Below are 11,816 nucleotides of genomic sequence, written 5' to 3' on the forward strand. Positions count from 1 at the left end.
TTTTTTTTAATTTGTGCTCTACAAGAACAGTTCTCCAGTGAATTCCAATAAGCATTGGTTCTGTTTTGTCTTTGTGGGACATCTGAAACCTTATGGAGAAAATCAGAGCATAGAAACTACCTGACACTAGAGATGGATATAAAACTGTTATTTCCACTGAATACAAGTTAATAAAAACTGAAACACAACTGAGACTGATTGAAAAAAAATCCTGGAGCTTATTATTATCTCATAAAAAAATTTTGCTTATATATTTTAAAAATCATTGTTCAATGCACACTAAAGAAATCAGATGTTGCTCAGGAAGAACTTGGATTCTTGCCTTCAGCAGACCAATGCTGCCTTTCAATCCAAGACTTCCTAGCACTGTTTTAAAGCTTCCAGCAGTATAAAAATTTTGTATTGAAATACACCTTGAAAAGTCAATATTTTAAACACCTGGACTTAAGCTTATGCCTACTCTTGTATCTGGCACTGGCAGAAATTATGAAATTTATTTCACAATTTCAAATAAATATTTTAAATATATCATCCTGTATTGTCTGCAGTTATTTTGTGTGATAAAAAACATGGGTCTGTAATACCAGAGAGAGGTCTGTCTTAAATTTGTATCTGATCAGATTATTGGTTTTGGAGTAAGACAAATTCTTTGTATTCCTGTGAAAATTTGCAGCAGAATGTTCTTCTTTGTATGTATGTATTTTGTCTCAGAGCAAGAGGTCTCTGAATAAATTTTTCTTAGTTATTTCTGTCTTAGACAACTGAATTAAGCATAAGAGCATTCTGGTTTGCAGTTCTGACGTATTTCATATTATCCATTTATCTACAAATGTTTATGTTCAACATCTATTGCTTTCATTAAAGTAGACATGCCCTCTTTCATCCAGGAGACACTTCTTTTTAGCAATTTGAAAAAAAAAATTGTCCAAGATTTATAGAGGAGCGTATCCTTTTCTGCAGTCTCTGATCTTTAACCGTCACTGCAAAATGTTACTATACATACATGTCTCAATTACAGATTTTCTCCCCTTTTAAGCTGTAATGCAATTGTGAAATGGCATTTTGTGAAGATGTTTGTTCCTGCATCCATTAAGGTCACTGGCAGGCCCAGATCAAGGTCTGGAAAGTTTTACACCATCAAGAGCATGTGAGATTAAGTGCACTTTCTTTGATGGAAAATAAAAGGCTTGCTTAAGAAACATAACAATACTAAACAATGTAATTCTATTAAAGATACTATGCCTTAGCAACTGATTCATTACACCCCTATTTTAATATTACGTGTTTAGAAAAAGGATATTATTAATGGAAAACTACTGCTGCCAGTTTCCTGCTTTGACTAAACAGCACGCGGCACTAAAGGTAGTCACATGCAGACTCTGAACCCCTTGGATTTCAGGGCTGGCCAGAGGCTTCCTCAGACTTGGCATAACAGACTGGGACAGTCAGCTCGGGCTCGCAGGGGAGTGAAGTCTGCTTTTCATGAACCACTGCCCCTACAGTCTCAAATAAGGAGCTGCCTCCTCCCTCCGGCACTCCCCCAGCTCAACAATATTTTTCAGCATGCCAGGAACTCTGGAATGCATCTGCCTCATGTTACTTAAACAACAGCCAAAAACAGGCTGGAAAACTGGTTGTATGTTTGTAAAACAAAGACAATAAACAAAGAAAATTATTTTCAAAGAGAATGAAAGACGAATACTCTGTTTATTTGTAGTGCTTCCACTCTACTTCATTCACCTGGTAATCACAGCTGAGGACACTGATTCTCATTCCATTTTTATTTTGCAGTTGTTCTTGGTACTTCTGATTTTAAAGGAAATGTTATAGCTGCCTTCCCGCTTTTTACTCTTAGTAGAAATAAAACAATATACAATGGCAATAGTTCTATTGGTCCTAATAAGCACATTTAACAAAACTAACTATAGCTAAAAGAGCTATGGACTATTAAAAGAAATTTGAATTAATTAAACTGTAGTTTTACAGCTCTTTAGCTTGGAGTCATCCACCCTCACTATTTCAATACTGACAGGAACCATACCACAACCTCTGTGCTACCCAGCAAAATCACTTATTCAGAAAGACTCACAACCTGCAGACAAACAAAAGGTGGGAGAAAGAGAGAGGAGGATTGAGCAGAAAAGCTGAAGTGTCCTAATCAGGGCATCGGTCCTGCCTTTTGCATCTGGCCACAGCTTAAGAGGGTTTGCTGAGAGACAATGACTCCCACATTCATAATGAATTGGAACAACGATGGCGACATTCATCCTCAGGAGAATTTGTTTCTGAAGTGTCAAAAGAATTTTAGGTCTCTGGTGTTATTTAGAAAGGATATTTCTTGAAAAGTCATGCAGTGAAAAGTGGCAACTAGCAGGTTTCCAGCAGGTTTTCCTCGATAAATACAGATGGTAGAACACTTCCTCAAGGGCTTTCATTACGGCCAATTAGACGGAGGTGGGAAGGGAGTGGTTTTCAGAAGTTGTTTTACCTACTAGCTTGGTTTAGTGCTATGGCAATAACTGCGTGTTTTAAAGTATCACTGCATCTAAGAGGCAGATTCAAACCCAGTTATTTAAACTTTTTCGATAAGCCCATTTATCCAGAAGCCTGTATGCACGGGACTGTTTTCCGTTGGCCTTACAAAGTACCCCGTCCTTGGGCCCCTCTTTCGGTACGGGCCAGGAGGGGCAGCGGCACGGCTGCGCGGCCCCAGAAGGCAGGGCGAGCCGGCCCAGGGCAGCGGAGCCCCGGAGCGGCGGCGGAGCCCCTCAGCCCGGAGCGGCGGCGGAGCCCCGGAGCGGCGGCGGAGCCCCTCAGCCCGGAGCGGCGGCGGAGCCCCTCAGCCCGGGCCGCGCCCCCCACCCTGGGGCCGCCGGCGCCACGTCAGCAGCGCGGCCCGGCCGCGCGCCCAGACAAGCGGCGCCCTGGGGGCGGGGGGGCGCGCGTGCCCCGGCCCACCTGTTACCGCGGCCGCCATGACGTCACCCCCCCCCGCCGCTCCGCGCCGGTGACGCCACGCCGCGCTCCCCAATCAGGGGCGGCCGTTGGGGGTGCGGCGGGCGCTCCGCCGGCGGCGGGGCGAAGGTGCGGCGGGAGGGGGCGGTGTCCGCGAGGACGCGTCAGCCGCCGCCGCCGCCCTCGCCGCCGCGGGGTCCCTCCCCTCCCCTCCCCTCCCTCCGGCCGCCCGGTCCCCGCGGGATGAGGGGATCGTAGCGCCGCGGCCGCCTCCGCCATGAAGCGGAAGAGCTGGGCCGAGGCGCGGCGCCGCGCAGCCCCGCCGCCGCCGGCGCTGAAGAGGACGCGGAGCGCGGCGTCGCGGGCGGCTGGGGGCGAGGCGGAGCGGCGGCGGCAGCTGTCCCCCGCCGCGCTGGAGACCTGCATGAGGATCGCGGGTGAGGGGGTGTGCCGGGGGCGGGGGTATCCGGTGCCGCGGGTGTCCCGTCCCATCGCGTCCCGTCCCGCCGGCGGTGGGCGCCGCGCTGGCTGCGGGCGGGCAGGCAAACTTGCCGTCGGCGCGATTCCCGGCGGGACCCCGGGGCGCTCGGCAGCCGCTGCTGTCCGGGAGCGGGGCTCGGTCAGCCGCCGAGCCCGGAGCTCAGCGCGTCGCTCAGCGAAGGGTTGTTGGGGGCTGCGCCGCCCGTCCAGCGGGGTAGCTCACTGCCGATGTCCCGGTGGCCCCAGCCGTCGCCAGCACCGATTGCTTCGTGGTGTCAGAGAGAGTAAACAATGTTAAACACGTTTCTGTCCGTTCGATACATCGTGGGGTGGAAAAAAAGTAGCGTATTTCTCCATGTATCGGGCAATGTGTATATACACACATGCGCGCACGCACATGTATGTGTATATGTATGTGTATATATATATGTGCAGATAGATAGAGATGCTTGTTTCTCCCGATGCCGTACTGCCGTGCTTGCTGGCTAATGGGTAAAATAATGGGCAAACGTCGCACCTCCTCTGGACACGCAAGAGCTTGTGCGAGCAGGATTGCTCTGTGCCGTCCCTCCTTTTCGTGACTCCAGGCTCCGAGCCGCGCTTTGTTTTGGCACAGGAGTCTGCCTCTTTTAAGAAGCCTGTTGGATCACAGCCAGAAAATTCCGTGTTTAGGGTTTGAGTTCCCCAGCTAAAAGACGGCCTTGAGTTCAGTTTGCCTAAAGGCAACAGCAACAACAAAAATTGCTTTTTAAGTCATGTGTCATAATCTCAGAATTTTAGTGTATTTACAACCTCTCGTAAAAAGCAAGAAATAAACCTGCAGGCACATCTCTTAAGGGTATGGGAAATACCTGTGGGCAGAGCAAGAAATATGTAAAGAGCAAACATGCAGAAAAGGCACCAATGTACCTTTTATTTCTGTGCCAAGAAGTATGTTTCCTTATATTAACTAGTGTGTCTCCTAGATAACGGTATGTTTAGAAAACCATAAGATTTTGTTTTGAAAATTTGGCATAGCAACATAGAAAGAATGTAAACGGCTAGAGCTTACCAGATTCTTCTTTTAAAAAAGCTTTAATACTGCCAGGGAGTAAAATCTTAAATATTCCAGCAGAAATTCACTATTTCAGGCCTAATCTACACAGAGGAACATAATGGTGTACTTATCTACAGAACTCTAAGGCTCCAATAACTCCGTGTGTATATTGCTTCTATAGCAGCAACTGTTTATATAGGACCTGATGATAGTATGATTTTAAGGTCAGTTTTGGAAACCCCTCATGTGGCAGATAATGACTTTTAGCTATAGAAGTGATTTCACTACCTGTATTACCATGCACCCCTGTCCAGCTCACATCTCCAGCAAACAGTTCTGTATAACCATTCTCATGAAGCAATTCCTTGGATCTGGTAGTGTGTGTCTGGCATCAACAAGCCCACTGAATTACTGTATTTGCTCCTTCAAGGAAGTGTTCAGCCATTTAAGTTGAGTAGAGCACCTAGGCTTTGGCCTGTGTTTTTTAAGTGGGATTTCACTATGTGCAGCAGTACCTAGTATAGTAAATTTGATTAAAGTGCACTAGATTATTGTATTTAGCAATACATTATTCTGTCTTGATCTTGCTGTGCGCAGTGGCAGCTGTTTATTGTCGAATTTTCAGTTCTGATTCAAATTATAGTCTAATGGGTTTTTTGCTGCTATGTCATACTTGTTTTTTTTAAGTGAAATCTTGAAAGAATAAGCTAACAGTTGTTCAGCTGTTTTAAAGTTATATCAAGGTTTGAAATGTCATTTCTGCCTTCTCATAATGCAGTTTTGAGAAGTTAATTAAGAGTTGTGGACTGGAGACAAAGCATAAGATCTTATTCTTAAAAATGGAAATACTGGTAAACGTTTGAACCACTGTAAAGCTGAGAGATCTGTGCTAGCTTATTTGCTTACAGAAACAGTGCCAAACTTATTAAGAACACTGCAGGCTACCCTTATTTTCATCTTTGCAAAAGACAGAAGCAGAAACATCAGCCCACATTTCTGTAAAGATTTGCAGATCTTTTGTTGTGCGATGTTACATTCATAAAAAGCAAAGTTTCAAATCCATTCTAGGAATTTTATACCCAAAACACTTGCAGTAATCATTGCATTTCTTTATTTTGTAATTAATTGTATGCATCAGCTATATGTCAGAATAATTATTAATTAGAACTGGCTAAATATTCTTGTTTACTATCAAGACTAGTTCAGGAAAGCCATCCTTTTAAAAAGTTGTTTATTTTGGTCAGTTAAGCTGCCTGGTAAGCTTTATCATTTTCTCTTTGTCAACTTGTGTGTGAGGCTTGCTGGTATGAATTCAATTTGCTGGAACTGAATGCACTTCTTCGTTTATTAGAAGCATATTCCCATATCCTTCTGATCTCTGAAAGAAGTAATTTATATGATCTAAATAAAATGTAGCAATGCTCTGTGAGATGCTTGAAAGCTGTTCATTTCCTTCCCTCGGCTGCTCTTTCTCATTGCTCTGATTTTATAAGAAACATTTTAAAGAAGAGGTGAAATTAAAATGCATAAACCTTTGGCAAAAAGTGTGGGCTTCTCTCTTGCCTATTTTGAGTAGTTAATTCTAAAATGAAATGACTACAATAATAATACATGAAATTAAATTTTAAGTGATATGTGTGTCATGGGTAATTTCTTGACATTTGATTGTTCTTCCTGCTGAATGTATCCCAGATTTGTTTACAGCATGGAACTAACATCTTGAAGGGCACTCTGAACTACAGTATTCATACCTATTTTTTTTCTTCATTGAGAATCATTTTGCTTATACTGTCGGTTAGAGTTGATAATTAAATATTCATTTGAATGTATTCATTGATATGCAGATTGGTATTTTTGGTTTTGTATTGTGGTTTATTGGTTCTTTCAAACCATTAAGTTGTCTTTTTCCAGGAGTGCTGGCTTGTCTTTATAACCTTTGTGTACCCAATAGAAAATTGTTTTTCTAGAATGCTAAGGACACTTCTAGTAAGAATCATTAAGCTTCCAATATTTTGACTGTCAGGATTTTCAAGTAGTTTTTATTATGTACACAAACCGTGTTTGGTCTTTTATCAGTATGACCTCACCTACTTGTGAGTCTTTTCCAGAGTTAAGATTTTAAATACAAGCTTAAGGCTTTTAGTGTATAATCCAGCACTCAAATTGCATGAACATACACAGTTTTGTGTATCAGTCAAGAGCAGCAGAGTGGAGACACTCTATGTAAGTGAAGTAACAGTGTTGATCAGTCATGACATGGCACTGAAAAGACTGCTTTCATAGTTTATTTCTTAAAAAACATTTCCTTTATCTTTTTAGTGTACTTTCATTTTCTTTTTCACAGTCCAGGCTGTTGTTCCAATTGCCAACTCTGTCATTAGTTAAATGTGAAATATCATAGTAAGGATGACTGGATTAATTTTTTTAAGGATAGAAAGACTAAAAGGAATATTTTTTTTTTCTTTTTGCCTTGATATTGTAACAGAATTTGTCTTTTATGTTTTTTCTTAGGTCTTTAAAGTATTTTGAAGATTTTTAAGTCAAACACAACAAAAGTCCATATACCAACTCTCAATTTAGAAATACACTCCTCTTAAAATAGTAAAAACTCTTTGGTTACATTCCTGGTGATCCAAAAGACTGACACTGGGTTTTGTTTTACTGTCAGTTGCTGAGTTTCTCATCTAAGAAATCTATTTAACAATAGAATTGTAGAATTTCTGTTTGTATTAAATACTGTTTGCTGATTATATATGCAAAATTGTCCTGCCACTAATGTCTGTTTAATATTTAGTTGTCACTTAAAGCATAGAATCAATTAGGTTGGAAGAAGCCTCTAAGATCAAGTCCAACAGTAATTCTTGAATTAATGAAATTTCTTTCTTGAAGGCCTGTGAAGCACAACCTGAGAAGCATCAGTCTTGTTGAAAGGAAGGAGATTATTTCTCGTCTCCAAATTCACATTAATGTGATTTTGAAGTGGTAGCTCTCAGTTTTCTACACATCTGTTTCCACAGAATACTGTGTCTCTGATAAACAAGCAGAGTGCTTTCAATTCTCTAACACTCTGCAATCAGTTTGGACAGTCATGCTTGTGCTAGCGTTAATCTCACTAGCTGAGGTACCAGCAGCAGCACAGCTGTGGTAACCTGTGCCTCAGTTAGGGGTATGCAGGCTCATTTTGTTGCATGTTGGATGCTTACTCAAATTAATTGCCTGCAGTGACATCCATGCATATGTATTTTAACTGTTTTGTTATGTAAGGCTGGAAAAAATAAGTGTACTTGAAGTATATCTAACATGCTGCAGCCATATCTCCTAATTGCAGAGCAGATGCAGCCTGTAAGGCAGTGAGCACTACTCTGTCCTTCTTCTGAGAGATGATTAGAAAGGTCTGGTCTACTTTGATAATTTTGGAATGATTTTTTTATCAGAAATGTGCAGGAATTGTGAAGTGCTCAAGTGCACTGTATGTAAATGAAATACTAAAAAGCTAAAATTAGCAAAAGAAACATGAAGATAATGAAAGGGAAGCCTTGCTCCTGGCAGTCCTAACCTTTGTGGAATCCTAGTGAAATCAAATCATCAGTGCTTGAGTGTATTTTCTGTCTAAACTCTCAGTCCTGCAATCAGATCCTTAATGAAGGATTTCTCCTTTCTCTTAATTTCTGTTAAAAAAAAACAACACACTAATCCTTGATTAAATAGAACTTGGAATGTGTTTGCAAAAAAACCCCAAAAAAACCAGGTAAAAACAGACATGGTGAGTAATACAGCATTTGTCAGATGGTAGACTGGTAAATCAGTGAAGGGTAAATACACTTACAGGAAATTTCTTCATTCTAAAATCTCCCCATAGGAAACATGTTAAAAAGATGGAGGCTGCTATTTACATAATAGGGAGTGATTGTTAGCAGTGCACAGGAATGGACAGTTTGTCAGGATATTGGCATTTGACACACACTGCTCTTATTGTGAGGTACTTCTGTAAAGTCATTAAACTCAAGTTTCTTACAGGTATTTTAAGAATAGCAACAATGAATGCAGTTCAGAGATACCAGAGCAGAACCATTGCCAATAGCAATTCAGAAGGCCACATACACACTATCTGCTCAAGATAGGAATTCTTACTTTTGCTGGACATTTTTGCAAGCTGCAGAAGCTTCAGTAACAGTATGAGCACTGAGGATGCAAGCGATTCTTTTATTCCAAATCCTATTTTGGAGCAAAATGCTAAATTACTTTCGGTCTTTGACCTGTACAAATTATATTTATTTTTGTTTTTCGCCTCCTTTTGTATTTGAAGATTTTGGATTGCTCTTTGTAAATTACTTTTATATTTTCAAAAGTGATGTAAAGTTTCTGTGAAGCAGCTGAAGTGCAAAAAGGTAGCATTTGAGTACTCAAGGTACTCAGTTTGAGTACTACTGCCATTCTTCTTAGACCTTGATGTGGTTATTGTTTGTGTACAATAAAGAGGGAGAGCTCAGTCTAGTCAATAATTAGACTGGCACTTAAGGACAGATGCCATGGAGGGAAAAATTTTGGCTATATATTCCTGCTGTTAACCGTCAGCAGGCTAGTTCAGTGAGCAAACTCAGAAGATTTTTCCTTCTAAGGAACCTGGTGGCAGCTAGCCATTAAATCAGTTTAGAAGTGGTGTGAAATTATAGCTTGGGGCTGCAGTGACATGTGTTGAATCTAGCAATGCCAGTTTAAACACAATCACTGGATATCACATCCTCTCAGTTCTCCTTTCTGCTTCTCTTGCCTTCAGCTCTCCTGCACACGTTAGCTCTTTCTCCAAGTAAGTCAGCAAAGCAGCTGTTTACCTTCTTTTTCACTTTGTTTTCTTCTTTTCCAGTTTCATATTTTCTTACCTTCTTTTTCCTATTTTTTCTTTTTTGTTTATTTTTTTCAATTTTTTTCCTTCATGCCCCACACCCCCCCCTTCGTTCACCTTTCATTTTCCTTTTTTTTTTTTTATTTTTTTTTTTTTGGTATTGCCCAGGGATACCTGTTATAGTTTCTAATTCATGCAAATCCACGTTGACACACCTCAGTGATTAACACAGTGGTGGGGAACCACCCCCAGGACCTCAGGACTGCCTCTCTGTATGCCATAGTGTATTTTGCACCCAGGTGGATTATTGATACACTTGCTTCTCCACACATAATTCACTTTGTGGGCCACTGTAGTCACATCTTAAAAATGCACATATTACTCTGAATTTTATCCTTTGGCTTGTTTTCAGGGAATGATTTCGTAAATGCTGGGAGGTGCAGAAGCAGGTAATGCACTTCACATCTAGTTACTTGCAGCTGCCCTGCTTACAGGATGAGACTACTAGAAATTAAATAAGCAAGCTGGGTGCCTTGCTTCTGCTAGAGAGTAAGGAAGTAAGTGCCTGACTTTATTAGGAGGACCTGATCTGTAAATGTTTAAGCCAAACTACTCACATCAGACTCCTGTTCTACTGAAAAAAGCATTAAAAAAATGCACATTTTTTGGTGGACTTGCCTGCCTTCACTCTTGAGATACTGGTCTGTGTAGATGAGCACTGAGCATGTGACTGTTGAAATATAGATATGGTAACTCCTTTCATGGCATACTTGGACATGTTTTTTCAAGATACAAGTAATGGTTTCTGCATACTGATCGTGGATGATGTGTTTTGAAGCTTAAAGTGAATTTCCCCCCCCCCCCCCACTGTCTAAAAACTGACATACAGTTTTTCCTCATCACAGATCACATTTTGAAACTATACATGCACGTGGTCTGTTTTGATACTTAAATAATATCTCTTCTAGGGAACTAATTTGCAGGGGAAAAACAAAAAAGAAAGCAAGCTTTCCTTTTAGGTCTGAATTGTAATCCAGATATTTTATGATGATATTTTCTCTGCAGGAGAAAGACAAGTATTGCGGTGGTGCTGCAAGCCTCAATTTTTATTGACCAATTACCGCAAGCACAGCAATTTATAGCAGGAGCACAGTCAGTGTTTAAAGTTCACTGGGGCTTCAGCTTCCCCGGCCATAAAAGTAATTTATATCCATGTGAATACCGCTGGTATTTTTTTTTTCCCTCAGCTCAACAAAGGAAACCAGGGCAAGTACAAGATACCTCCTGCCTGCAGGCACACAGGCTTTGAAGGGGCAGCTGGGGTGGGGATGGGAAATCAGTTGGAGACGTCCAGGTGGAGGCTTGACTGGGGCTCCCATGAGCAGCATGGGTTGCCTGGTTTCCTCCCTCCCTGTTACCTGCAGGCTTTAATTGCATAGCACTGCTGTCAAAATCGTGGCTTTATAGGAGGAAGCGCCTGTTTGGTGTGAGTGTGCTTCATCATTTAGTTTAATGTAGGTGCTCGGAGATTCAGAGGGATTTTTGGTTAGGTTTGGGAGGGTGGTGTGTGTGCATTGGTATTTGGAGAGCAACCAAACCTGCCAAAGGAGATGTCTGCTGTGTGTGTGGGTGCAAGTCAGGCTCCTGCTATTTTGTGAAGTCATTGAACAAGGAACACTTTGGGAAAGAACACTAAAGAGCTGTGGATTATGGGAATGCTGCTGAATAAAAAGCTTCAATCTTTGTGTGCCTTGTTTGTTTAACACTGGAGAAATAATACCTAATTTAATACTTAAAAGAAGATTTTCTTCATTCTAAACCATTTAAAGTTGTCCCATTGACAAGTAATATTTCAGCCTTTCAGCAGAAATGCATGATGTTTATAAAAGCTTCCAATTTTCTTGCATTTCAGATCGCCTGTATTTTGCAATTCTGTACCAAAAACCAAAGAGTGGAGCTGCAAATACCCATTATTTCTGCATAGATGATGAACTTGTGTATGAGAAGTAAGTACTGACTTAGTTATTTTTCCTGTTTTTATGCAGAAATAAATTAGTCAGAACAACAGCAGTGGGGAATCAGTGTCATTGGAGAACTAATTATGTGAGTTTGGTCTTCTAAGACTTCCATGCAATGATAATTTATAGGCTTTTGAGACTTTCTTCAAAAAAGGCTTTCCCATCAGGATTTCTTAAAAACATTTTCAAAGCAGAAGCTTTCATTGTGCCTATTCCTGTTAAAAGACACAGAAACATGATGCAGCCGTATAAAATTCAGAAATGCACATTGTGTGCCAGACTAAAAGGGGTGTCTTTGGTTCCTCATGTATTAAGTGGAATGTGTGAACTTCCTAGAATCACAGAAGAAAATGGCAGTCAATCTAAGCCTTTATGAGCTGACAATGGATATATTATTTCCCCTGTAGTGAACAGTGTTTGTCTTTTACATGATGGGGAATGCTGCTAATTCTTCAAGTAGTTTTGATCAAGGGCATGCTTGCTG

At 41.3% G+C, this 11,816-nt stretch overlaps 1 protein-coding gene across 5 annotated transcripts in view; it reads left to right on the forward strand.

Moving 5' to 3' along the window:
- The first annotated feature begins 2,839 nt into the window (after positions 1-2,839).
- CDC14B (cell division cycle 14B) overlaps positions 2,840-11,816 on the forward strand; it is a 42,129-nt gene continuing 33,152 nt past the window's right edge. For 3 of the 5 annotated variants that reach the window (XM_079330967.1, XM_079330969.1, XM_079330968.1), the window contains exons 1-2: positions 2,843-3,392; positions 11,227-11,320. In XM_079330967.1, coding sequence (XP_079187093.1) covers positions 3,233-3,392; positions 11,227-11,320 — 254 coding nt within the window. In that variant the 5' untranslated portion in view covers positions 2,843-3,232. Of the gene's footprint in view, positions 3,393-11,226; positions 11,321-11,816 lie in introns of all 5 variants that reach the window. The other 2 variants (XM_079330966.1, XM_079330965.1) reach the window with 2 other exon arrangements.

Source organism: Erithacus rubecula (assembly GCF_903797595.1).
Source record: "Erithacus rubecula genome assembly, contig: SUPER_Z_unloc_2, whole genome shotgun sequence".
Taxonomy (NCBI): Eukaryota; Metazoa; Chordata; class Aves; order Passeriformes; family Muscicapidae; genus Erithacus; species Erithacus rubecula.